At 45.2% G+C, this 27970-nt stretch overlaps 2 protein-coding genes and 2 long non-coding RNA genes across 4 annotated transcripts in view; 2 read left to right on the top strand and 2 right to left on the bottom strand.

Moving 5' to 3' along the window:
• Window positions 1-27970, top strand: part of LOC308581872 (ankyrin repeat domain-containing protein 40-like) — an 83179-nt gene that overhangs the window by 22184 nt on the left and 33025 nt on the right. The window lies entirely within an intron of this gene.
• On the top strand, window positions 1299-27007 carry LOC308581914. Its single transcript, XR_014005378.1, has 3 exons — window positions 1299-1545; window positions 14843-14934; window positions 26893-27007. It is a non-coding gene; the product is annotated as an uncharacterized lncRNA (long non-coding RNA).
• LOC308579795 lies at window positions 2111-3230 on the bottom strand. The gene is made up of 2 exons (XR_014004586.1): window positions 3097-3230; window positions 2111-2403 (listed from the first exon to the last, which is right to left on the bottom strand). It is a non-coding gene; the product is annotated as an uncharacterized lncRNA (long non-coding RNA).
• On the bottom strand, window positions 20232-27503 carry WFIKKN2 (WAP, follistatin/kazal, immunoglobulin, kunitz and netrin domain containing 2). Its single transcript, XM_081184588.1, has 2 exons — window positions 26865-27503; window positions 20232-22240 (listed from the first exon to the last, which is right to left on the bottom strand). The coding sequence occupies exons 1-2, from the start codon at window positions 27066-27068 to the stop codon at window positions 20720-20722; spliced, it is 1725 nt and encodes a 574-aa protein (XP_081040714.1). The 5' UTR covers window positions 27069-27503; the 3' UTR covers window positions 20232-20719.

Raw genomic sequence — 27970 nt, 5'->3', positions numbered from 1 at the left:
CTCCTTCCCCTTCCAAAAGCAATGCATGAAATAAGGCACCAGAAAATCCATATTGATGTATCTTAAAGGCTATTGGTAGGATTCACCTAACAAACACCATCAGCAGAGGCCCTGCACAAGGCATCTGCATAATTGACTCTGGGGTGACTGGGGGAACCCCCAGGACAGCACATGGATGGGGGGGTCATTCTGTTTGGGTAACTGATAGGCTTGCACAGATGGAACATTCAACATACTGTGAATTACACCCCCCCCCAAATATTATTAATCAAACTTGCATTGACTACGGAAAAAAAAATACTCTGAGGCTGTACTGTTTCACATCTCTCAGCAAAACACAAACATCTGGGCAACCTTAACAAACAAAAAGAGAATACTCTGAGCACATGCAGTCAGTTTCATATTTTAAACTCACTTGTTTTTGTTCACTTCCCATCTTAGGTCAGTCACCAGCTCTCAGCCTAACCTACCTTATGTAGCTGTTGTGAAGATATAGGACATGGGTAGGCAAACTAAGGCCCGGGGCCCAGATCCAGCCCAAACGCCTTCTCAATCCGGCCCGCGGACAGTCCGGGAATCAGCGTGTTTTTACATGAATAGAATGTGTCCTTTTATTTAAAATGCATCTCTGGGTTATTTGTGGGGCCTGTCTGGTGTTTTTACATGAGTGGAATGTGTGATTTTATTTAAAATGCATCTCTGGGTTATTTGTAGGGCATAGGAATTTGTTCATTTATTTATTTTTCCAAAATATAGTCTGGCCCCTCACAAGGTCTGAGGGACAGTGGACCGGCCCCCTGCTGAAAAAGTTTGCTGACCCCTGATATGGGAGGAGGCAAAAAATCTCCACATGTAACCATGTGCGGCTGGTGGTGGTTGCCTTTGTTCCAATGAACTGATGCTTTGTAAGTTAATTTTACACTAAATTCTTAATGGCTACCTGGACCCCAGCTACTTATTGTGTAGTAGCATTTGCAGTAAATAACTTGTAGGGAGCATCTGATCTCTCATGAAAGCACCATAGGACAGATTGCCAGGAAGAAAGGAATCAAAGGGGAAATCTGGGCAATTCCAGGGATTAGAAAGGGATTCTTGCAACATGTCAGCCAAATCAATCAATCAATAACAGTTCTGACTTTACTCATTGGTTAAAAATACTGGAAGGCAAGGAACGGCCTGGCTGGCTTCCCTCCCAGAAATACAGTGGCTTAGAAGTATGCCTGTACATTTTGCTTTATAACTTTTCTTATAGTGTGGTTAGAGGTTTACTCTCCCCCCCCCCCCGCCCAAAGAAAGCTCAGAGTCTGGGTCCCCTTAAGGCATTGGCCCTGGTGCAATTAATTGCACATTATCCAGCTGATCACAGGCAGTAGGCAGGGGCCAATCACACCCTTTAAAAAGCACATAGAAGTGAAGAAGGAAGTGAAAAAGGGCACTTCCTCTCTCAACTCCATGACCTTTTCCAGGCTGAGACCAGGACTCAACTTCCCAAGGAAATGTGGAGAAGGGGCCTGCATAAACGTTGAAAGAAGCAGACAGAAAAGGGTGAGGTTGTGGGGAGGGCAGCAGCAACCACCACCAACCCATTGCTATTGTGGGAGGGAGTGTGTAGCTTGTAGGTTTGCTTTTTTTTGTTTTGCCTCTTGAGTTTCTCCCTCTCTCTAGGGCTGATTTTGTCTCTCTGGTTGGGTTTGTCTGTGTTCCTTTTTATTTTGCTAGGCCTGTGTATATTGGAAGAAGAGGAGTTTGCCTTCTGTAAAAGTGGTGTTTGTGTGGCTGGCCGCATGTAATAATATAAATTTTATTTATACCCCGCCCTCCCTGGCCAGAGCCGGGTTCAGGGCAGCTAACAACAGTAAAAATTACCGTAAAAACAGAATGGGGGGGGGGGGAACCAATTTAAAATACAGGTTAAAATGCTATTTAAAATGCAGCCTCATTTTAAAAGTAGTCCATCGATCAAAAATGTCCTACTACCGCAGTCGTTTTGGTGAATGGGCAGCCCCCCAACCCATTAACAGTCATTTTTGTGAGGGTGCCTATGGCCCACTCCCAAGGTTGTAAACATGCCCATGGGCCTCAAATGACTTAATTAGGCTGGATTTAAAAAAAACACAAAACTTTTCCTTTTTTTAAGGAGGAGTGTACTTTATTCATTCATTTATTGCATTTATATCACACCTTTTTCTCCAAGGCGTTCAAGGTAGTGGACATGGCTCTCCCCACCCCCCATTTAATCCCCACAGCAACCCTGAGAGGCAGTGCCTGGTGCAAGGCCACCCAGTGAGCTTCATGGCCGAGTGGGGATTTGAACCCTGATCTCCCAGGCAGAGATGATGTGTCTCTCATTTGTGGGTGGTGCCATTTGGGCTACAGTAAGCAATGTCACTCCCAGCCTGGACACTGGAAATAGAAAGGATGGTTATAATCTCCACAGAAAAGTAATGGTTTACAATATGTAATGGCAACCTTAATATTTTCCCCTAAACTTCAGTCCCAATTCTTGCCCAGCATCTCCAGCTAAAATATATAAGATAGATAGCAAAGCTGGGAATTATCCCTTCATCAGAGCTTGTTTTAGACAGTCCTGGGTTTGATTGGGCCAATGGCAGATCACTATTTATATGTTCTTAATATTAATCTTAGGGTAGCCAAATGCAAAAGAGAACATGGCTGCTGCTCCTTTAATAATGGGACAGAAGAGGGGATTTCAGCAGATACAGTTCCCACTACAAGCTACACCTGCTGAAATTCCTCTTCTCCACAACTATGAAAGGTGCAGGGCTCTTTTTCGGTACCCAGGCAATCTAATCCTTCTCTACAGAAATGTAGCTGAAGTTGAGGACGCTAAGATAGGCACAGAGCAGTAGAGGTTGCTTGAAAATTTCAAAAACACCATTTGGCACTTTAAAATAAATTATTTACTACTTGTCATAACCAATTATCTAACAGAGTCAAAATGAGCAATTCCCCCCCCCCCAATTCCATTTAGGAAAAAGGACGCTGCTAAGGTAATATCAATGCTTCCTGATACTGGCTTTTCCGATTGATTTTAGTGCTTTTGCAAATAATTGGGTACACTGTAGTGTTGCTTACCTGCAAGCCAGGTGTTAATTGTGTGCCAGATTCCAAATCCCATGCAGATAGTTGCAAAGGACCACTGGTGTGTGTGCCTGTGTGAGGGAGCAATAACAGAATCCACTGCGCAAAACTAGACATGGTATCTCTAAGCCCCATGATAATGTGAGGCGCTTCCTGTTTTCCTCTCAGTTTTGCACACAGCTACTGTTGCTGGGGAAGCTGACATCTAGGAGCGCCCTTAGCAATTAAGGCAGGAGCCAGTATGGACACGCTTTCCCTTGTGTTTCACTAAACTCATTATATTGGCAGTCAAACAGGAAATAAAAGCCGGGCAAGCTTCTCCCGTTCCTCAGCAATGGAGTCACTGCAAGGAGGAGTGCTAGGATTAGGAAGAGCAGCCCAGAAGCGTCTCTTTTCCTTTCACCTTCCCATGGACACAAAACTCAGAGGTGTAGCCGTGTTAAGTCCATTGCAGCAATAACAACAGTGGAGTGATTGCCCCAGAAGCTTTCCTGGGCCATAGCTAAGTTTGTCCAATGAATGAAGCATTACCCAAATTTGGCAGATTACACAAACACCCTCACATGGGTGCGGAGGGGAAATGTTGTAAGCGGTGAGGGCGAAAAGGCCGCAAAATGCAAGGAAGTAGAAGGCTTCTAAGATTGCTATACAGCACCAAAATGTATACAGTGGTACCTCTGGTTACGAACTTCGTTGGTTCCGGAGGTCCGTTCTTAACCTGAAACAGCTCTTAACCTGAGGTACCACTTTAGCTAATGGGGCCTCCTGCTGCTGCCGGCGTGCGATTTCTGTTCTCATCCTGAGGTAAAGTTTTTAATCTGAGATACTACTTCCGGGCTAGCGGAGTCTGTAACCCGAAGTGTTTGTAACCCAAGGTGTTTGTAACCTGAGGTACCACTGTACAAATTAGTGCTCTTACTGCAGTACTAATTTAACATACAACAGAGGGTTGCTTTTCCATTAGAAGTGTTAAATTAGCATAGGATAGCTGGCTTGGAACCATGATCTTCCCACCCTGCAATAAAACGACTCTTGTAGCTCAGTGGTAGAGAATCTGCTTCGTATGTACAGTGGTGCCTCGCAAGACGAAATTAATCCGTTCCACGAGTCTCTTCGTCTAGCGGTTTTTTTGTCTTGCGAAGCAACCCTCTTAGCGGCTTAGCGCTATTAGCGGTTTAGCGGCTATTAAAGGCTTAGCGGCTTAGCGGCTAAAAGGCTATTAGCGGCTTAGCGGCTTATAAAAGGGGGGGGAAGCGAAAAAAATTGCAAGACTCGCAAGACTTTTTCGTTTTGCGAAGCAAGCCCATAGGGAAATTCGTCTTGCGAAGCACATCGAAAAACGGAAAACCCTTTCGTCTAGCGGGTTTTTTGTCTTGCGAGGCATTCGTCTTGCGGGGCACCACTGTAGAAGATTCCTGGTTCAATAACCAGCGTCTCCAGGTAGTAATCAGAGAACCTCCTACACACAAAGCCCTTAAGAGAGTCTGTGTGGACAGTACTGCGCTGAATGGACCAGTATTCTGACTCTGTATAAGTCAGCTTCCTATGAGTCCTTTTCCAGGCCAAACGTCAGCGGATGCAGAATTCTTGCCATGAAGAAAGCTTCAGCTCTCGAATTTCCCCTTGCCATGCCGTTGCTAAAGGCACAGGAACTCTGCCAGTCCTAGCCCCATCCTATCCTTTAACTCGGCACCACCCATATCCAGTCCTCCAGCCCTTTTAGTCAGTACTGCTGCACCCATTAGCCCTTTGCTTGCATGGATAATTCAGGTCGCTGTGATGTGAAGTAAAATGCTGGTGGCAGCAAACACAAATGACCCGCATGCTTCTCAGGTTCAGGTTTGCTAGTGAACCAGAAGAACCAGAAAAGCTGCCAGATCAAGGTCCAGAAGACAGCAGAGGTGGACTTTCCCCCCTGTGTTTTTAAACAGGTCTGTAGGATGTTCTTATCAGGTGGGCCTTTAAAAAAGGCAATTAACCCTGGAGTGCTCAGTGTCCAAACCGCTGTGCACAGGAAACGGAGGGTCACTGCAATTTGTGAGGTTTTTAATCTCTGTTGAAGGGATTGCAGGCTGAGGAGCTTAAGATGCAGGTTTTATTTATTTAAAAGGGCATTCCCTTCCGGTCTTAATGCTGCAGGAAAATAAAGGATGACCTCTCCCTGCCCCTTAAACCTGAACGTTAGTGGCATCAAGATGTTTAATGAGTCGTTTTTGGTGACATAACATACGAGAATAGTGAGGCATAGAAATAGAAAAGATGGGGAAATAATAATAAAAAGAGAAGGGTTCTACTTTCTAAGAACTTCTTTGGGGCTCCTCCAGACTGGCTTCTACTGCAGGTGTACTTTGCAACGTGCTCCGTAACCTTGACACAAAAATAGGGCATTAGTGATGGATTTGTTCTGCTTTATTGGTTTGTTCTGGGATGCATCCCCAACGCTACCACATTGTTGCTGTCTGGAGGGGCTGTAGTGCAACAAAGAAGCACAACCCACCCTGAACATCTGTGGTATGAGAAGTTACTGGATCTCAGCAGGAAATTGCAGGGTATGCACTATTTGGAAACGAAGCAAGTACAACTGCCTGAAAAGAATTGCAGGCACAAATCATACTGAAGGTGGGATCACTGGCGACCGCCCTGATAGCATCGTGAGCACAACTCATCATGAAGTGGTTTACACATTCTTGATTACTTTGCATTCAGTGCGCTCCTGCCAGTGCTGTGCACACATAGCATTAGCCATAATCCATATCTATCCTATATCTACCGTTTTGTTTCTGATGAAATACTGTGTTTTGATGCATTTCACCCCCCAACCAGCTTTGGTTGAAATTGAGTAAAAATGACGGAGCTACATTTTAACCTAGTAGTGTGAACACATCTGATGAGCAGGAGAATTTGGGGAAGGAGCCCAGCAGGTGGGGAGATGGGGATTCACATCCCAGGTAGGGACCGAACAGGCTGTTAGGGAAGTGTTCTGCCCCCAAACTATTGAATGTCCTGGGCCTGAGTTTCATGGCACCTTAAAGACAACACACATTTATTATGCCATAAGCTTTGCTGAATTCAAGCCCACTCCAACAGACACATTCATCAGTTTCATTGCAGTGTCGTATAACCTGGGACCATGAAACATGAGCAAAGAGATTGAATAAATAATGCCAAATATTAATTTAGAGATGCCTCATTGCTATTTTGGTTGCACTTGCCACTCACACCTCCAGCAAATGCCAATATGTGTGTCCTCTTCTATACTGTAGATCTGAAAACAATAACCAGTCACTTTATGACTTGTATCTGGTTTTTTTTGTTTTCCAGTTCTACAACACCCCAATATTTATGATATGGTGGTACAGAAACAAAACACCATTTATTTTCTTACAAATGGTACAAGCCAACAAATACTCTTAAGGGACAAAAGTGTGATCCAACATATAAGAAACACAAATGGATGATTTTAAAAATCAGTGTAGCTGCATTACACAAAATCCAAATAGTCCCATGCAGAAGTAATAGATGCTGTACTATAGTTCATCCTAAACAGACGGTTCATAGTCTTCAACAATAGGTTGTAGTGCGAGCTGCTTTGAGGCATAAGAAGAATCAGAGATCAGAGGATTGCTTGCTCCAATGCTGGTGGGTATAAGGAATATTAAGTCAGTGTGTCTTACAAAACTCTATGTTCTTGGTGATTAGATACGAAATGGAGGCAGGGCTCTTTTGTAGCTGGGTAGAACAGGGAATTTTGGCAGGTGCAGTTTGGCAGCAGCATCTGTTGAGATTTCCCTCTTCCGTGCAGCTGTTAAAAGGTACAGAAATGCTCTCATCCTTTGCGCTTGACCATCCTACACGTATTTTGTCATAACGGGGCAGGGGGAGGAATTCCCCCTCGCTTCATAAACGCCAGCTAAAGAAGCTAATGAGCAAAATAGGCAGTTCTAAAATTTCCCCCAACAGTTACAAGCATCTCTATCTTGTGATGTCAAGTGCCACCTGGTGTTTGACTTAGTGAAAAGCAATGGGATGTGGGCCAGTATTTCTCAAGCACCATCTTGTGTACCTTGCACAGAATACCAAGCACAAAAATTCCCTGTACAAGCATTTTTTTCTGTTTGGAGGGTAGTGGGGGGCTGGCCATCAGCAATGCTTACTCCTTGGCAGGTGCCCCTTTTTGTACTGCAGCACTTTAAAAAATGGTTGGGACGGAATGCTGCAACTTTTTTGATGCTCTATATCCAAAGCATAACTTCTGGTGTATTTGATTTATTTGGTGTGTTTTTTAAGTATGCCCTGCCTCTTGTCTTTAAAAAATAGAAGAGACAAGTCACATTTTTTCAACCCCATTTGCTTTCACAGCACGGGCAAATAATTGAGTTCATATTCACCAGGGGATGGAGAACCTGTGGTCACATTCCCTCCCAGGAAACCTCCTATGGACCATATATGAACGGTGGGAGCTAGGACCAAAGACAAAAATGGCCAGAACAATGGATGAAACTCATTTGTACAGTAAACTGTATTCCAGCCACACCAAAGTTAGAGGTTTACACACACACCCTCTTCATCCCTGCAAGCAAGAGGTGTTATCACAATTCAAGAGACATGTTTCAGAGAGCCAGTGTGGTGTAGTGGTTAAGAGCGGTGGACTCGTAATCTGGTGAACAGGGTTCGCTTCCCTGCTCCTCCACATGCAGCTGCTGTGTGACCTTGGGCCAGTCACACTTCTTTGAAGTCTCTCAGCCCCACTCACCTCACACAGTGTTTGTTGTGGGGGAGGAAGGGAAAGGAGAATGTTAGTCGCTTTGAGACTCCTTCGGGTAGTGATAAAGCGGGATATCAAATCCAAAATCTTCTTCTATTAAAAAAAGAGAGAGACTTGTTTCAGCCAAACACAAGCACTCAAGGAGGGCACAGAGCAGGTCCAATGAATGCTGTGACCTGGGAAGAGTAGAGAGGGTCTGTTGGAGAGGTCTCTGTAGGGCTGCATTTGGGCCCCAGGCCTGAGGTTCCGCACCCCTGATAGGCACACAATTGCCTTGAGAATTCGTTGGGCCACCGCAAATGGTCTCGTGGCCCGACCACGATGGGTCACACTGAGGGATCATTTATACGGGCATCAAGCTAGAGCTGTGATCTCCCGGAGACTGAGTGACATTGCCAGACAAGAGGACATAGCCCAGGTAAAACCAGGGATGTTCCTAGGGGACCAGATTTATCAGACCATACCAGCTCCCTACCTTGCAGAAATTCCCTATGTGGAATACCGTAGACTTCTTACAGCGGCTAGATTAAATGTCCTTGACGCTGCGATATTGTGGGGAAGGTACAGGGGAGTACCATACGCCCAGAGAACCTGTCATTGTGCCATGGGTGTGGTTGAGTCCACCGAACACATTCTCTTGACTTGCCCTTCTTATGCAGAGCTTAGACAAAATTTTATAGACCCACTCCTATGCCAATTTAGCTTCCTATCCGGAGAAAACCAGGTTTTACACTTGCTGAATAACGTCACTAGAGCTATACCTTCCTTGGTGGCCAAATTTCTTTTTTTAGCTTTTAAGCGCCGCAAGACTATAATTGACTGTATTGATATGGGGCTATCTGTTTAGCCTATTTTAGTGCTGACTAAGTTCTAAAATCTTCCTGGATTTTTGTCAACTGTGTATTGACAAATGTACTTTTTCTGACTGACGGTCGAATAAAAAGGTTGATGATGATGATTATATGGGCCACCACTATGTGTGACTGCTCCCCTCGTGATTCTTCAGACTGTGCGATAAAATATTGTTTTCATTTGTGTTAATAAGCCCTCAGAATAATTCTGTGCCATCCAGCTCTTTTGAACGGGAACTATTAATTGCAAAGCACCTTTTAAGGTTGAATTGGCAACCATAAATTTAACTTAATGTTCCAGGGAGCTTTCAGTTTGCAAAATGAATGTACAAGTTTTTTTACTGGCCCTGCTCCTATACCTTTCATAACAGCCTAATGTTTTTCCTGACATGCATGGAAGTTAATAGTGGAAAAATGCATTTTACTGTTCCTTAGAGGTTGGGTTTTTTTTTTTTTTAATAATCCCCTTAAATCTGAAACTGACAGACATCTCCATACTTAAGAGGGAGGGTAGATGGGATTCCTTTTACAATGCAAGTCGTTAGTTACCTGAAAACCTATTCTTCAGTGTGTGGATCCTATGCAGGTCTGAATTGGCCCAAATATACCCTCTCCTTACTCACACGCTTTGGCTACGTGCACCCCCTACTTTGAAAGCACATGATTTCCCCAAAGGATCCTGGGAATGTAGTTTACTCCTCACAGAGCTACAATTCCCAACACTTTTAACAAACTATGGTTTCAATGAGTTTTTGTGGGACTCATGTGCTTTCAATGTATGGCATCTGTGCAGCCTTCCAGCCTTGCAATTTGATCTGGTGATCTTGCACAGAGTTCTGTGACAAAAGTGTGATCATATCCACCTTAAGCAGCCTATATATTCCAAGTGTGTTTTTGCCTCAGAAGTCGTCTCCTTTTACCCAGCCCTAGCCATTTTGCTGCTTCTCCATAGGTGGGTGGTTGAGATCAGATGAAGAAGCAGCTGGTTAAAACAACACAGACGCTTAGCTTAGCTCAGCGCAGCCAATGCTATTTAAGTGATGAGCCGTGGGATAAAGTGAGGCTGTTGTGTGGCGGTTCGCTTCTCTCTCCTGCAAAATGGTTCCGCTTGAACATTCTGCAGATAGCTACCACCAGCGCATACCATTTGCAGCAAACGGGGCACTTGGCACGGCATTTCGTAAAGATGCTCCTCCTTTTCCCTTTGGCAGCCAAGCATTTGTGGTTTAGCAGAACAGAAGGGAAAGTGCTTATCTCTAGTGGACCAGAAAGTGAATCTGAGGTCTGTGGGAGGATTGTGGTTTCATTCGCGTGTGGGTTCCAGCCCCAGATTTTCATTCCTTGGAGAGCTGTGAGCCCAAAAAAAGGGTAGGGTATTTAAGCACTGCACTCAGTCTGAAAGTTATCGCTATATTATAATCGGGTGTCAGAATGAATTCTGGAGTGTAACAAACAGCATGTAAGGTTTGTAGGTTTTGCCACAGACCATCTCTTGGGAAGGTCTGTTCCACCATCAAATGACTTCTACTGTCAGTAACTTCTTCCCTATAAGGGTCTGGCAACTTCTGTTTCAGTGTATCTGAAGAAGTGTGCATGCACACGAAAGCTCATACCAAGAACTAACTTAGTTGGTCTTTAAGGTGCTACTGGAAGGAATCTTTTATTCTTCCCTATATTTACTTGGAATCTCCTTTAATCCACTAGTCTGTGCCCTAGCCTCTGGAGCAGAAGAAAACAAGCTTGTTCCATCCTCCATGTGGCAGCCGCTTAGATATTTGAAGATGGCTTTTATATCTCATCTCATTTTTGTCACATACTCACTTCTCTTAGCTCAAAGCTTTCCAAATGTGTGCCGTGACACATAAGCCTGTTCCTCATAAGGCTTGGTTTCCAGACCCTAGATCATCTTGCTTGCCCTCCTCTGCACACATTCCAGCTTGTCAACATCCTTTTTAAATTGTGGCACCCAGAACGGGACACGGTACTCCAGGTGTGGTCTGACCAAGGCAGAATAGAGCAGGACTATGACTATCCTTGATCTGGACACTAGACTTCTGTTGATGCAGCTTAGTACAGTGGTACCTTGGGTTACAGACACTTCAGGTTACAGACTCCACTAACCCAGAAATAGTACCTCAGGTTAAGAACTTTGCTTCAGGATGAGAAGAGAAATCGCGTTGCGGCGGCAGTGGGAGGCACCATTAGCTAAAATGGTACCTCAGGTTAAGAACAGTTTCAGGTTAAGAATGGACCTCCAGAACGAATTAAGTTCTTAACCCGAGGTACCACTGTGCAGCATTAGCTTTTTTTGCTGCTGCATCACACTGTTGACTCATGTTAAGCTTGTGGTCTGCAAAGACTCATAGATCATTTTCACATGTACTCCTGGCAGTCCAGATGTCCCCCACCTTTTATTTGTGCAGCTGGTTCTTCCTGCCTAAGTGTACATTTGTCCCTATTGAAATTCATTTTGTTAGTTTTGGCCCAGTTCTCCAATCTGTTAAGGAGTGTCATAAGTGAACAGTGGGGAGAGTAAAGATTTTCTTTACTAGCACAAATGTAGCAAGGGAATAAGCCCTGAACATTTTCACCTGACCCATGTTATATTCACACTATGGACAGTTATGATTCTCTTGTCAGAAGTGGATCTCCTGTTGAGAAGCACAGTTTACTTAAGAAGCACACAGGCTAGCTTATCTTTAAGAACGGCTTTGCTGAGCTGGAGTGTAGTGCTTTGTCTCCAGCTGTAAATAGCTACAGAGCTGAGAAGCTAATGAGCAGGGCATTTTGATGGATCATAATCTAGTATTCCCACTTACTTGACTTAGCCCTGAACCTACCTCTGTTGTTTTTATGCAGCGCAGGATGGGCAGCTGAAAATGAGCCCAGGAGTCCACCTATAATAGATAGGTGTGTAGCAGAAGGAATTTACGCTGCATGGCAAGTTGCAGAGAAAAGAAGAGGAGGAGGAGTTTGGATTTGATATCCCGTTTTATCACTACCCGAAGGAGTCTCAAAGCGGCTAACATTCTCCTTTCCCTTCCTCCCCCACAACAAACACTCTGTGAGGTGAGTGGGGCTGAGAGACTTCAGAGAAGTGTGACTGGCCCAAGGTCACACAGCAGCTGCATGTGGAGGAGCGGGGAAGCAAACCCGGTTCACCAGATTACAAGTCTACTGCTCTTAACCACTACACCACACTGGCTCTCCAAAGGGAATTTCATCCAAACGATCCTTTTTTTGTCATGCAAATGACACTTGCTGAACTTCTATTGGCTACATGACTAGAACTGAAGGTGCAAGGAGCCCTGTCCTGTTTTGCATCTACCCTTCTTAGTTCCAGCTGCTGTTTCCTTACTTGTGCCTACACAACACACCAGCACAGTAATTACATAGTGACCTGAACTGAGACACAGTGAACCACTGTGAGTATTGGGGTGTGTGTGTGTGTGTGTGTGTGTGTGTGTGTGTGTGTGTGTGTATGTAGAGGGTTGGAAATAACTCTGCCCACTCCAGTAGTCAGAGCTTCAGTGCCTTAAACAGCTGTATGACAAGCAGAGCTTGCTCTTAAATGTTGTTTTGTGTTGTCCTTTGATTCTGCTCTGTTGTAGTTGTTCTTAATTGTATGTTGCTCCGTTGGTTTTATTTGCAAACTGCTCTCTCGGAGTTTAATGGCTCATAAGTAATTTAAATGCATAAGATTCAGCTGGTAAAAGGCAATGCTTTCTCCAGCTTGTAAATTCAGTGGTAAGGTGTGTGTGTGTGTGTGTGTGTGTGTGTGTGTGTGTGTGTGGAGACTTTACCTGCGGAATGTCTTCCTATCATACAACTCTTTTCTTGCAGTGGAGGGGTGGGGAAATAGAGGTAGAAACCTTATGAATACCTGTGACCTAGCAGAGAGGGCAGGATGGCTCACCCTGCATTTTATTTGCTCAGTGGTTGGGGTGTAAACAAGCTGACAGAGGATAACCACCCCCTCCCCGCAACTAAACAATTGAGGAAACCATCCTGGGCCCTGGCACCCTTTGGAAACCAGCCTTACAGTGCATTGCGTGGGCGGATATTTTTAATATTTCATGATCCTGGCAGTTCTAGAATTAGAAAATATCCTGGGTGCGCTCTCTCTCTCTCTCTCTCTCTCTCTCTCTCTCTCTCTCTCTGTGTGTGTGTGTGTGTGTGTGTGTGTTTCCAGGCCTTACAGTGCCTGACAGGAAACAGATAGGCATTTAGAAGAGCATGAATAGTAAGTTCAGGAGCTGGAACTGCTTCTCCCAGAGGGACTGCATTGCTGTCTCTTTCATTGCAGGGTTAACCATTTCCTGCCCCTGGAGCTCCCCGGCTCTTGAAAATAAGGTGAATAGCAGGCAGTGACTACTTCCCAGTTGGGAAATGAAGGCTGCAATTCTCAACACAGGCTGCCGCACACAACACGCAAATTACATGGGGGTAGTTGCGTTCAGATATATGAATATAAGGCATACCAACATGTGTTTATTTGGAGAAATGTGCATTGAATTTGTGTGATGTCTTCTTGGAAACAAGCAAATGCAAAGAGAAGCTGAGAGTAACCCAAATGGACAGATCCATTTGGAGTAGGGGTTGTGGTTTGTGTCCCCTTTGCCAGTCTTGAGAGTGCCCAGCAAAGCCTGGCCTTGCTACCTTCTGCAGCTGGCTCTGGATAAAAGTCCAGTCTCTTGACAGGCCACTTTGCACCTTGCATTTTTTTTTCCTGCAAAGAAATCAATCCTGCACCTATGTAGGAGAAATGTCCCAGGTGCAGTTTTCCTCATCGCAGCACTGCAGTGACCTTAGAAACACCCTCCTGTTTCAGCAAAGGTCTTAAAAAACCTGCTCAGAATTTGAAGCTGGCAATTTGAAGCTCCTTAACTCTGTTTCGGACATGGGTGGCGCTGTGGGTTAAACCAATCAGAAGGTCGGTGGTTCGAATCCCCACAACGGGGTGAGCTCCTGTTGCTCGGTCCCTGCTCCTGCCAACCTAGCAGTTCGAAAGCATGTCAAAGTACAAGTAGATAAATAGGTACCGCTCCAGCGGGAAGGTACCTCCAGCGGGAAGGGAGTTTCCGTGCACTGCTCTGCTTCGCCAGAAGTGGCTTAGTCATGCTGGCCACATGACCCGGAAGCTGTATGCCGGCTCCCTTGGCCAATAAAGTGAGATGAGCGCCGCAACCCCAGAGTTGCCCACGACTGGACCTAATGGTCAGGGATCCCCTTTACCCCTTTTTAACTCTGTTTCAGGAGAAAACAAAAGCAGGTAGGTCCACCCGACATGCTGGTCTGGGTCACTTCCATATATGTTAGTTGGTAGTTTCCTGTGTCTGGGGCAGGAGGGGCAGGACAAGACAGGACCAGCATGAGAAAAGAAGCAGCGAGGAGGATGACCGCTTCTCTTTTATAACATGTAACTCAGTTTCCAAGCCTGGTGCATACGTGGAGCAAGTTGCTCTGTCTGAGGGTCAAACTAGACCAGGGGTATAAGGAATCTGTGGCCCTCCCGGTATTGCTGGACTCCAGCTCCCATCATCCCTGCCAAGGACCACACTGGCTGGGACTGATGGGAGTTGGAGTCCTACAACATCTGGAGAGCCACCAGTACCCCCACACCTTACATAGACCATTGCTCACATGTACTGCCTTTCCCCCCGCTACATGGCCTTTGGCCTTTTTGTTCACACTTTAAAATTATATCCATGGTACTTGCCAAGTTCTCAGCCACAGTGCTTCTGTTTGTTTGTCTCTAAATACCTGTACGCAGATAGCAATACCTGCACGCTGTCCCACAAGCTCTTCTTGGGCTATATGGCTTTGTATACAACCCTTCCCTTTTTGCAATGGACTTTACCTCTGTGTGCAGTATTTCTCAGCTTACGCTTTGGGATTTCGCACACCAAAACACACCACACGCCCTCTTATCCCCTGAGTGAATCCATATTTTGTTTACCTAAATCCACGTTTAGTTTTTAAGGCTGCAGTTCTAAGCCTACTTAGGACCAGCTCGGCTTGATATCTAGAGTGCTGTGATGATTAAGATCTCCCATAGTTTAGAGGTGGCTTTGTCGTCTGTTTTCTTCGATGGCTGCCAATCATGATGACTCTATTCCTCCAGGATCCGAGGCAGCATGCCTCCTCTGTACGCCAGTTGTGGGTTCCCACAGCAGAATCTGGAACACCACTGTGAGGAACAGGATGCTCAGCCAGGTAGGTCCTTGTTATGAACCAGAAACCAGGCTCTCTTGCCTATTATTATTATTATTATTATTATTATTATTATTATTATTAATTAGCAGCCTCGTGCTTTGCCGATCAGAGATGCCAAGCTCTGTGAAAGGGTTTTCATCTTCTCTTTCTTTAGAATCATACAGTCAGACTTCAGGGATCCAGCTCTCTGCCAATGTAGGAATCTTACTACTACAGCATCCTTGGTAGAGGATCATCAGTCTTATGCTTAAAAACCTCTATTCATTAAAATAAACAAAACCCAAAAACCAACTACTGCTAGCTTTGCAGGGAAATTAATAGCTGCTCTTGCATTCCTGCCTTCTCTTCAACATCATGTTTAACTTTCTTGCTGTTAATTAGCTGCTATTTATTTATTTATTCTGTTAAGTGACTTAGCTACGATATTCCAGGACCCAATTCATTCCTAGTGCGGTGTAACAAAATTCTATAAAACCCTAATAATATATAGAACCATAAAATTTAAACCACTTTATGCCACTTTCAAACCGAGCTGCAGCTGTTAATTGCAATAATTGATCAATTTTAAAAAGCAGATTGAAATGTCAATGTTACTTTTAAAAATAGAGATGGGCCACCTGTATTTTCTTGGGACGTGAATGCCACAGGCATGGGGACTAGAGTGGGAAAGACCTTGTCCCTAGTACCTGTCAACCTCCTATTGATGGGCCCAGAGAGCAGCTTCTTAGTAGTAGACCCTCAAGTAACTGACAAGTTCTCTGAGGGTTCCTCCAGAAGAGAATTCATCCTGATTTGTCTGCACTGTACTTAGGCAGAGTTTCGACTGTATCTAGTTTTTACTGAGCATTTGTTCAGAGGGAAGTAATCAGACAATGAGCATTCATCCTGATTTGGTTACATAGTGTTTACAGGTTTTCCTGTCAATTGTCCGTTCATTTCACACTTTTCAATACATTTCCCCATCACTTTCCTAACTGCAAAAAGTCTTATGCTATTGTGGTTTTTTAAAAGGTAGATTTCAAGTGCCAGGGCAACAGAGTGCCTTAACCCACTTTTGTTGCCCGAACCTAATTTCCTTGGAATGCACTTGAATCCCTCCTGCAAAATACTCATTCTGGAGGCACCCTAAACTCAAATATGTTTTCCCCAAGCCAAATGTAACGGCATTGCTTGTTGGCATGACAAATTATAAATGACAGTGGGAAGAATGTAGGAGAAAGGGAACGCGCCTACCCAGTGCTCCTTGCATACCTGCACCCTCGGGCCCTTGGAGGAGGTGCTGTGGGGGTGGGAGGGTGGGAAAGGTGCCCCTTCAAAAACAGGTGCAACACGTCTTCATCAGGATTTCAAACTGCCAGGGGGCTGGACTTTGGGGGGGGGGCATGTGAAAGACTTGCTTCTTTTCTTAGGCCCTTCCCCCTGCCAAATCCTCCCCCTCCCCCTCTGCCCCCTTCCTCTGAATTAGCAAGTTTGTTCTGAAGCCTTCCTTAGCCACTGAAGGGTAAAACAAAGAGGCCTTATTCGCGGCCAGCGCTGACAACCGAGCAAGTCAGACAGCTGTGTTGGGCCTTTGCAGTTTGAAGTGGCCCATTATGGCCCGTCCTCGGCCACTGCGTGCCAGAGCTGAATGGAGCTGTGAAGAGAACTGAAGTCCTTTCTCTCCAGCTCCCATGTTATTTCCTCCTTCCGGCAACAGAGGGAATCTTTTTAGAGGAAAATGCCCATAGCAGACGGGTTCCATTTAGAAATATCTCAGCTAGGAGGCTCGGGCCTGCCTATTGCCAGGCTTTGAGGGATGGCGGGGGGGGGGGGGAATGCTCCAAGAACTGGTGGCTGGGGGGGGGGCAGGGTGGATCATGCTCATGTACAAGGCCGGGTCATTAACAGCAGTGCCAGTCTTGTCTCTAATGCACTGGAGGAGCCCCCCCCCCCCATCTCCCACTGTTTGACCCATCCTGCAAGCCATGATGTAAGCCTGAATTGGCTGAGGAGGATTCCTCCAGCAGCGTCGGTACTGCAATACAAGTACAGAACAATATGGGGCATCTTTGCTAGTCCCATGTTCTCCATCCTCCTCACCAGGAGTTTGTACAATCTGTGATTCTGTATACAGTGGTACCTCAGGTTAAGTACTTAATTCGTTCCAGAGGTCCGTTCTTAACTTGAAGCACCACTTTAGCTAATGGGGCCTCCTGCTGCCACCGCACCGCCGGAGCACGATTTCTGTTCTCATCCTGAAGCAAAGTTCTTAACCCGAGGTACTATTTCTGGGTTAGCGGAGTCTGTAACCTGAAGTGTATGTAACCTGAAGCGTATGTAACCTGAGGTACTACTGTAGTGTAATTGCGGATCACAGGACATGCCTGCTGAGTCATGAACCCCAACTTCGCATTTTTCAAGCTTGAGGCCTTAACCCTGATGGGACACTGCCATTTTTTAAAAAAACAAACAAACTGAAAACATGTTTCCTTGTTATGAAATTACCGGTAACCTTTTACGAAAACATCTCGCCTCTTAAATCTCAGTCTTTGTGATCATTGCTGCTAGCCAAATAGGTTTTTTTTTATAACCTGAAGGGGTTAAAACATTTCCACTACATATTTAGTCAGTTATACATTCCACAGACATTCCCGTGGTTCATGCATAAGCTGAATCAGCCTTACGCACAAAACACAATATACCTTCCTACACACTTTCTGTTCCCCATCTGGAATGCAAACAATGCCAGCGGCCTCCTGCTGTATCCTCCATAAGCTAGCAGAGGCTGTTGCAGAAAAATGCTTCTATCCAAACAGTCCCCATCTTCCTCTTTAACTATAAAATGCCTCAATAAAGATCACAGATTGATTAGCCTTTTGTACAATAGCAGAGGCAGCCTTTTGCGTTCTTCTAGACTGGCTTTCTTTGAAAGCTGAACAGGGAAGGAAGATGGCATGAATATCACATGCACTCAATATCAACTAGGCAGGTAGCGTCCCTTAAAGGTAAAGGGACCCCTGACCATTAGGTCCAGTCATGGCCGACTCTGGGGTTGCTGCGCTCATCTCGCTTTATTGGCCGAGGAAGCCGGCGTATAGCTTTTGGGTCATGCGGCTAGCATGACTAAGCCGCTTCTGGCGAACCACAGCAGCGCACAGAAATGTCGTTTACCTTCCCGCTGGAACGGTACCTATTTATCTCCTTGCACTTCGACATGCTTTCGAACTGCTAGGTTGGTAGAAGCAGGGACTGAACAACGGGAGCTGACCCCGTCGTGGAGATTTGAACCACCAACCTTCTGATTGGCAAGTCCTAGGCTCTGTGGTTTAACCCACAGCGCCACCCACGTCCCTTAGCACATACCTATTCCTTGATAAAAGTTATGTGGGCCTATACTACCATAGAATTAATTCCCAATGAGCACTTACTTTGTCTTAAACTTGTTTAGGGTTGCAGGCTTTAACTTGTTTAACCGTCATTCCTTCTTCCCAAGGAATCCTGGGCATTGTAGTTCTGTGTAAGACAGAGGTGGGGAAACCGTGGCTCACCAACTCTCATCAGACCCAGCCAACACAATCAGTGGTCACAGCAACATCTGGAGGGCCCCAGGTTCCTCACCCCTGGTGTAAGAGAAGGATCTGTAATGAAATTCTCAGGAACTCGCTGAACTACAATTCGCCAAGATTATCTTGGTGGATGAAGCCTTGGCAGTTAAAGCTGGTTAACCCCAATGCAAACTAACCACGCTAAAAGTAAATTTAGACATTTAGCTTGATTAACACTCATTAAGTGATGAGAGTTTACCAATCTTGATTGGCTTCCCAGTTGCTATAGCTCAGTTGTAGGGGATTGGGGGGGGGGAGAAATTAGATTTAGTTCATATTTTATACATAATCTACACTTTCCAAAACAGAAACATATCCATCCTTTGAAATTCATAAGACTTTGAATTTTGCAGCATAGCTCTCCAGACTGGAAAGATTCCTTATCCAATTTGAAGCTCATGCAGATCTGGAAGGGGTAGCTAATACCTCAAAATAGTAGTAGTAGTAATAATAATAATAATAATAATAATAATAATAATAATAACCTTGACAAAACAGAAAACGGGGGTCAAAGTAACACAATTAAATTCAGCAGATACACATGCAGTGTTTTACATCCCCAACCCCAAATCAAATGCACAGGTATAGAATAGAGAATACCCATACTGGGAGTAGTGCATGTAAAAACAAGACCACAGAATTGCTGTTCATCACGAGATGAACATGAGTCTGCAGTATTGTGCGGCTGCAAAAAAGACTAATGTAACTTTAGGCTGCATCGATAAAGCCATGGTTTCCAAGCCATCAGGAGACCTAATAGTTTATTCAGATCTTGTCTAAAGTACTGTGGCCAGTTTGGTATATGATGATTTAAGAAGGATATAGAAAAACTGGAATGGTCAGAGGAGGGCAGCAAATACAAGTCAGGAGGAGTATGGAAAATGTCCTGTGAGGAAAGGTATGCTAGGACTGATGGGGGATGAAAGCACTCTTCAATACCTGGAAGTCTATCCCGTAGAAGAGAGCAAAGACTAGTACTTTGCTGCCCCAGAAGGCAGAACTAGATAGAGTGGGCTTCAGTTCAAGAGAGTATTTTTTGGCTGAACGTAAGGAGAAACCTTTCAGCAACGAGTGTAGCTTGACAATTGAACCAATTACTGGAGATGGGCATTCTCCCTCATTGGAGGTCTTTGGGCAGCCATCTGTTGAGGGATGCCAAAGCTTTGGATTCTATGCATGCAAGTATGGGTTAGGACTTGGTGGCCTACAAGACCCCTTTCCATCTCTATAATTCTTTTGGAAATAAAATTGGGTTTTCTGCAGTCTGATGGACGTCATACAGTTGCACTGTGATAAGTGAATTAATGTGACAATTAACATGGTAAATACCCTAGAAACCATTAGCCAGAGCCGTAGCTACAGGGGAGCTAGCCAGGTTTTTTTTTACCTTGCAAAGCCTCCAGAGGGGTGCCATTGAGGCTCCCAGCCTGTGTGTGTGTGTCTCCCACCTATATCAGAGGACCTTCCCTGTTAAACGTGGAGCATTCATTATTTATTTTTTAATTTTTGCGTAGGAAGGTGCAATGAGTCAGGTCCTGTGTTCGGTTTTGCCCCTAGGCTCCTTGTGCTCATTGTCTGGCAGAAGGCACTGAAATTACTTCAGTGTGAGTTTGGCTTGATCAGACACAATCTGCAGAAATCTGAAATTCCTATTAAATTTGCGGCTCTTTCCCTCTGGCTTGCATTTCAGATAACAACACATTCTGCGATGGATTGGTTTAACTGGTATAATTATCATAACTATAGACAATAATGTACACTTCTTTCTCTCTCTTACAGCCTACTTAAATGTTTGTGATACATTTCAGCTGGTTTTCACACAGGTCTCCGTACTCCAAACGAGAACAATGATCGTTAGGTTGATTTAGGTCTGAACCAAACAGAATGCTACAGATTTGGTCTTTCGCGGTTAAAGCTGCGTTGGTATTGTGCAACGATTGCTGGGGTCGTTTCCAGGCAGATACGTTTTCAAATCTGCTAATAGCGGTTTGCTGCTATTTTAAGTGCTTGCCCCCCCCCCCAAAGGCTACTGCCTCATTACTACACATGATTAATGAATTAATATACAGCTTCTGTGTAATACATAACATCAATCAGCAGAGATATTTTCTTTAAAAAAAAAGTTTCCAGGCTAGCCTACCTTTTTTGTTAGCACTATATAATACAGGAATCTGGAAAGCTGACAAGATACAAGCAGGGTATTAGTGCAGTCCTGAGAACTCTTTTAATAGCTCACAGGTTTTCTTGTGGATGACCTCACGAAGCTTCCGAACGCGCCGGATGCTGGAGGCCCCCACAAAGCTGTCTGGCTGCAAAACAGCCATTCCGTTGTGGACGTCGCCCATGATGATGAGCTGACCACCCGCTGCAGTTATGTTGGGGCACGGGCAGCTCCAGTTCATGTTTAAAAGGGTGATTTCCAGAGGCTCCCTCCCCAAGAATTTCAGCCCCATTTTCTCGTCCTTTAAAATCTCCTCCACGGTCACCAGCGCGTGTCCCGAGTCCTGGTCCTCCGTCAGTTCGGTGACGCGGCCAAGAATAACAAAATCGCTTTTGCAGAAGCTCGTCACTAGCTTTTGGCGGGGTTTGCAAGCCTTGCAGGCTTTGCAGTGCATGTTCCTAGGGAAAGGGCACATCTCTTCGCAGGCCTCTCTGCTCTCAAAGTTATTCTCGTTGCCTCCGCAGCCTCCGTATATGAAAGACTGGCATTGTTTCGTCAAGCTGTTGTACGCCCACCGGGGCTCGTAGGCTTTGCAGAGGCCTTGGAGGGCTGGCAAGTTGCAGATGTTGATCGGCCCATTCATGCAAGTCAGCATGCAGTTTTCATAGGTCTCAAAGTGGTTCAGGTTGCTGTTGCAGTTTCCGTAGATGAAAGTGAAGCAGTTGTTTTTCTTGGCGTCGTAGTACCATCGGGTTTGCTCCTCCCCGCAGTCTTCACTGTCCGGCTGCTTCAGACACTCGTCCGTTGGAAAGTGGGTTTTGTTCTGGGCTTCTTCCATTGACGTAGCTTCTCCTTTGAGGACCGACAGTGGGAAATCTGCCTTGAGAATCCCGCCAAGGTTTTTGGCAGTGCAAGTGTACATGCCTGCATCTTGTAGCTGGGTGTTGTAGATGACCAGCTGGGCAATGTTTGTGACCACGATGTTCCCTCGAACGTGGTTGGGCCTCATGATGATTTTCTCGTTACTCTCGGTCTGCTTCTCCCAAGTGATTTCTGGCTTGGGTCGTCCAGTGACATCGCAAAGAAAGCTAACAGTCTCACCTACGTAGACAGACTGATGGGCTGGGTTGTTGACTAGTACAGGTGGAAGGATGTCAGTGATGGTTGTTTCTAAGTAGGCAGTAGTGGGGCGAGCTGTGGTCTCCGGCGGGATAGGGCTGGTGTTTGGCCATGTAAGGTGGTAGCGACAAGTCACCACGTTGAGTGTAATGCTTTTGGTACATGCTTCTGCATCCATGTAGCATTTGTTGTAATAGGTGAGGCCATCAGATGCGCAAGTAAAACTCGGCTCTTTTTCACACCTGTCTTTGCATTTGCAAACAGGCTGCCCATCCCAGATGTCGCACTCTGAACCTTGCTGAATGCACATGAAACGGTCACACGTTGCCTCTTTGGGCATCCCAACAGGTCCTTTCTTCCCTCTCACATCCATGTACCGAGCTGCAACGCAGCTCCTTGTTCCGCAGACATTAGGGCAGCACTTCTCAAAGGTCTCGCATTCCTAAGACAAAGAAAAAACAAGACCATGGTGACAAAATCTTTGTAAATTAATTGGAATCCCCAAGTAGATTATACTGCTTCTTAAGAGAGATGTCAAATTTGTAGAGTATTAGGAACACCTAATATTAGGCATTTTGAAAGGATATTTTGATATTTCAAAATACCACGTTCCCCAGAATCTCAGCCCACAGCCAGCAGGGCCCCCAGACTCTTAACTGTTTATAAAGTAAGTTTCTAACCCTCCTAGTAGAACTTACTTTAGAGTAAACATAGATAGGCTTGTGCTGTTTTTTTAAAAAAAATCTCTTGGGAAATCCCAGTGGTTGTACTTCTATGTTCTGGGACTACTTATAGCTGTCACCAGGGATTGAGGAATCATTTTTCACTAGGCCATCTGGAGTGGAGATTCTGTTGTGGGGTCTCTTCTTGCACTCCCACTTCCGTCTTGGCATTGCTCACTTCTTCACACCCTTTGCATGTCTCACTTTGAGTCTTGTTGTGAGCAGAGGGATTTACTCCCATGCAAAGGATCATGGCCTGAGTGCATCTTACAAATATTCTTTTTTGTCCTACAGGACCTACACAGAGCCATGGCCTTGTAAGCCCTAGTTATTCCTCAAACCTTCTTTTCATGATCTAATCTAGATCGAGGGTTGCTTTAGCCACTTGAACAAAGTGGTTTGCTTCTTGAGGGGATGTTTCCAGAACTTCCCGCAAGCCAACCACATATGTTCCACGCTGGCTGAGTCATGACAGCTTTCTGGCCTGTCATTCATGAACATCTGTGAGTGGCCTCTTATTGTTCTAGCTTCAAGGCTCCTGTAGGAGAATAGAAAGGTCCGGAACCAATTGAGATTATCAGTCGGTTATATTGTTGGGTTTAGGCTCATCTGATAGGGTGTTAAGTGTGGAGAGTTTGTCCTCAGAGCCGTAAATTGGGAGGTTCCTGCTCAAATGTCAATTGCCATTTCAGGGTGGGGGATGAATTTTACTGAGACCACAGCAAAGAGGGATGACTTAGACCTCCCCTTATGCTGCAGGGCAAATGACTATCAGCCCATCCCCTCTCTTCAGCACCGGGCATTTAATTTTTTGGGAAATGTCATTAGTATCAAGAAGCATTATGCATTTTAGCCTGGTGAAAACACTCAAGGGTGGTGAAAAGCAGAGCCACACCCCTGGCTTACCGGAAGGCATAGCTTTCCCCTTGTTGCCTCCATGCTGTTTAGTATTATGAGAGCCAGTGTGGTGTAGTGGTTAAGAGCGGTAGTCTTGCAATCTGGGGAACCAGGTTCGCATCTCCGCTCCTCCACATGCAGCTGCTGGGTGACCTTGGGCTAGTCACACTTCTGTGAAGTCTCTCAGTCCCACTCACCTCACAGAGTGTTTGTTGTGGGGGAGGAAGGGAAAGGAGAATGTTAGCCGCTTTGAGACTCCTTTGGGTAGTGATAAAGTGGGATATCAAATCCAAACTCTTCTCTTCTTCTAGTATGGCAGCTGGAATCATCCAGGGATTTGGAGTTAAATATGCAGATGACACTGCACCCTCTCTCTCCTTTCTATCTGATTCCAGGGAAGCAATGGAAATCTGCAATCTGTTTATGGGATTGTGATGAGCCGCAAGTGAGCTAAAGAGCTGAGACAAGACAAGGATGCTCCAATTGGCTTTGGCCAATAGGAAAGCCAATTTGGCAATAAGAGTTCAGCCTGTTCTTGACAATGGGACAGTCTGCCTCTGGAGTGTTTATTATTATCATTAAAAAGAAAAGGAAAAAGAGGTTGCATGGTTATCTGCCAGGGATGCTTTAGATGCATCCTGTATTGTAACTTCTGCACTGAGCATTAGGTTGGACTACAGGATGTCCATACGGCCTTCCAGCTCTGTGAATCTGTAGGTGGGCTGCCTTTGAAGAGTGCTCAAGAACTACAACGGATGCAGAATATTGGTGCTTAGAATGTTCATAGTATTGTGGATTTGGAAGGGACCCCAAGGCAAACTGTCCCATTGTGCACAAGAAAGGCACAAATGAATCCCATTGAATTCAATGGCAGCACAAACATCCATTTCAATCTTTCTGTTTCTTTCTTTTAACTGGAATTGCATATTGTTTGGGGGGCTGGGTTTATGCCCCAGCTCTCTAAATCCCACTGGAACTTCAGGTAGTATGAAAAGCGGCTTGCACATGTGCACCATGTAATATATCGACAGTGTTTGAATTGGGCTGAGGGACAGGGTCTATATGGAAGTCTGCAGATGGCACATTTAAATTTATAGTGAAGAGGTTTTTGATTATTTACTTTGGGGCCAGTAAACTCTTTGAAACACTTTGCAAAGCCTGCGGGAGAATCATTGACAATTGTTTTCCTTGTGTCTTGTGGGTAGCTGATGGAAAGGGGGGTACGCCTTAGTTAGACATTTAGCTGACTGCATGCTTTGAGAGGCGCATTGCATGACAGGGCCCTCATCAAGCACAGTCACTCAGGCGATTCTTGGGTACAGCTCTTGAATCTCATGCTGCTTCATCTGTACCCTAAAAATCTTCCTATTCCAAGCAATCACTTAAGAATCAATGAAGAAATTGGCCTGGTAATCTACTTTGATCATAACCACAACCACAACCTCTTGATTTCATAAGCAGCACAATTTAACCAGCAGAATTTTTGTGTGTGTGTGTTCTAAAGCATTTCAGTCATATCTCCTCTCAGGTTCTCAGCTTGGAATCTGGGATGGGAGACATTGCTTGTCACCAGAACTGTCCTTTGTAACCAGATATTCTGGAAACATGAATAGCATGGAAATTCAGTGACACTTGGGGTCTGTTAAACTTTCAAATGATTTAGGAGTTTCTGCAATGTCTTTCTTCTTGCATCAGTGCCATTGGAGTGAATGTATCTGTTTGACAGAAGTTGTATGAGAACTGCCACGTTACTTTCCTCCTTGGGGGGGGGGGGAAGCAACTAAGGTGCATATACAGTGGTACCTCAGGTTAAGTACTTAATTCGTTCTGGAGATCCGTACTTAACCTGAAACTGTTCTTAACCTGAAGCACCACTTTAACCAATGGGGCCTCCTGCTGCTGCCGCACCACTGGAGCATGATTTCTGTTCTCATCCTGAAGCAAAGTTCTTAACCTGAAGCACTATTTCTGGGTTAGCGGAGTCTGTAACCTGAAGCGTATGTAACCTGAAGTGTATGTCACCTGTTACAGATAGGTAGCCGTGTTGGTCTGCCATAGTCAAAATAAAAAAATTCCTTCCAGTAGCACCTTAAAGACCAACTAAGTTAGTTCTTGGTATGAGCTTTCGTGTGCATGTATCTGAAGAAGTGTGCATGCTTCAGGATGAGAAGGATTTTTTTTTATTTTGTATGTAACCTGAGGTACCACCGTAGAGTCATAGAGTCACCTGGTCCAACTCCCTGCAATGCAGGAATATGCAGCTGTTGCATACGAGGATCAAACCTGCAACCTTGGCGTTATCAGCATCATGCTATAACCAACTGAGCTACATCATGCTGTAGCGTGTTTTTACTTTACCAAAAACAAAAAGGAAGAGGGGAAAGGTTGCTCAGTCACTCTTTCAAAAAGCGAGCATCCACAGTGGCGTAGCGTGGGGGATGCAGGGGGGGGCCGGACGCACCGGGCACAACATCTGGGGGGGGCGCTCGCACTCACAGCTCTAAAATCCACGGGTTAGGGGGCGCAAATTACTTGCCTTGCCCCGGGTGCTGACAACCCACGCTACGCCACTGCAAGTACGTGATGCAGAAAGAGCACAGGCGGGTGCCTGGATGCCACAATGAGCTGGCAGCGCTGGCCGCTGGATGAGCAGCCTTTTCTTACTTGCCAGCTCAAGTTGCATTTGGATCTGGAAGTGCTATGCAGGAGGTCCTGCCCAAGCTGTCATTTTTACTGAGTCATTTCTTCTGCCACTGCTGGGCTTTAAAATAGGTGCTGTCAGGGCCATGCCGTGCCTACGGAGGCAATTTAAAGTCCTGCCTTTAGAAGCAAGTGGGCTTCAAAAATAGGTGGGATTGGCATGGTTGTTGTATGCATTACCATGGAGTCCCGTGTGTGTGTGTGTGTGTGTGTGTGTGTCTAGTATTCTTGAAATGCACCTGTCAAGGCAAGACACAATGACACACGGTGAACGGCAGCCAAAGAGAAAAGTCCTGCAGCAAGCCCTGTGGTATGTGCTGCCTTGGCACAGATTGGCTTTTGACACTGTTGTGATTGTCAAAAACGGATCCCTGCTGCGGGGCCGGGTGTGTGTGTGTGTGCATTGCTCAGCATGTGTCTTCATACGATTAACTTTGCCACAGAATGGGGCTGATTTCCATCTTCAGCTTTCACAGGAATTGGCCTGGAATTAGAGAGCTGTCAGCCCAACAGATAATCAGATCTCTGAACTAGCAACCAAGTAGGCGAGGCTATGCCTTTTACAGGACGTGAACTCCTTACACATCCCTCTCTTGCTGGCCGGGGTTTGGTTTGGTTTTGAAAGGACTGTTGACAATTAATGTGCGCTGCTACAGTAAACAAAGCATCAACACACCCAGCCGCTACCATATTTAGGAAGGCAATTAAATTTAAACTTAAGAGGAGAAACAAAAGTGCATCACTTACCAGGTCAGTGTCGCATTCTCTCCTGCAGGTGCTCTGTGCGTCAACCCAGAGGTTGGGATTCATATCATTTGGACATATCCCAGCGTGAGAGTACCGTATTGGAGGCAAGGCAGTGCCTTTGAGGGGAACCTCCAGAAGCAATAGGATAAGGCTCTCTCCAGACAGCATCCATATCCATCGAGTGAAGAATGTGAAAAAGGACATTTCAGGACAGCTCCAGATAAAATATCCACAGTTGGATTGGGATCTGGGTATGTCTGTGCCTGGGTTTAAAAAAAAAATTAAGGAAAAACAAAACAAAGGACCCCAACTACACCTGCTTTCTTTAAGTTCCTGCAAGCTTCCTTTTCCAACTTGCTCGATGGCGTAGTCTGCTCTGGACCGTGTTGGATTAAAAGTCTTGGGAAGGAGACCCCTTATTTTAAGCAAAAGGCTCTCAGTCCAAGCCAGAGTTCGCTGTATTTATACCCTGCCTCTGTACAACAAGTTGGAAAAAGTAAACTCTATTTCTGTGACAGGCACACGCTTCTTATGTCCTGGTGGCAGTCGTACAGATTTGTTACAAGGGGGGAAAAAAAGCTGGAAAGACTTTTAAGGCTGGAACTGCCACGGTGGGACCCCTGCATGTTTCTGAATGGAAGGGAGGCCTTCTTAACCCCTTTAGACCTAAAGTACTTCCCTATGCTAAGAATGGCATTTACTTCTGAAAGAGTGCTTGTCTAAATAATATGAACCTACAGTCGGAGGGATTTCCCTATGCCAGGGAAATACATGCAACCGCTTGTTTAAAAGGAGCAGCTTAATAAGGCTGAAGCAATTAAAAGCTTAAATATAACTTCTGATTAAAAAGAAGAAAGAAATGTGGAGGGAGGGAGTAGCATGTTTCAGCGTCGGATCTGGAAGGCAATACGTCTTTACAAATTACCCCCCGCCCCAAGTCCCTAGTCTGCTTTATTTATCTTTTCCCCCCAAGTTTCTTTCTTTTTTTCCGCTGCACTCCAACCCCACCATGGGAAATTTTTAAAAATTCCTTCACAGTTCACGAACATGAGACCCCTATTGTACGACTTTTTGCTGACCTCTTTAAGGGGAAAAAATAGGAACAG

The sequence above is a fragment of the Podarcis bocagei genome (genome assembly GCF_964188305.1).
Source record: "Podarcis bocagei genome assembly, chromosome: 2".
NCBI classification, from domain to species: domain Eukaryota; kingdom Metazoa; phylum Chordata; class Lepidosauria; order Squamata; family Lacertidae; genus Podarcis; species Podarcis bocagei.
The sequence above is the reverse complement of the archived record's forward strand: the minus strand, read 5'-3'. Positions and strand labels throughout refer to the sequence as shown.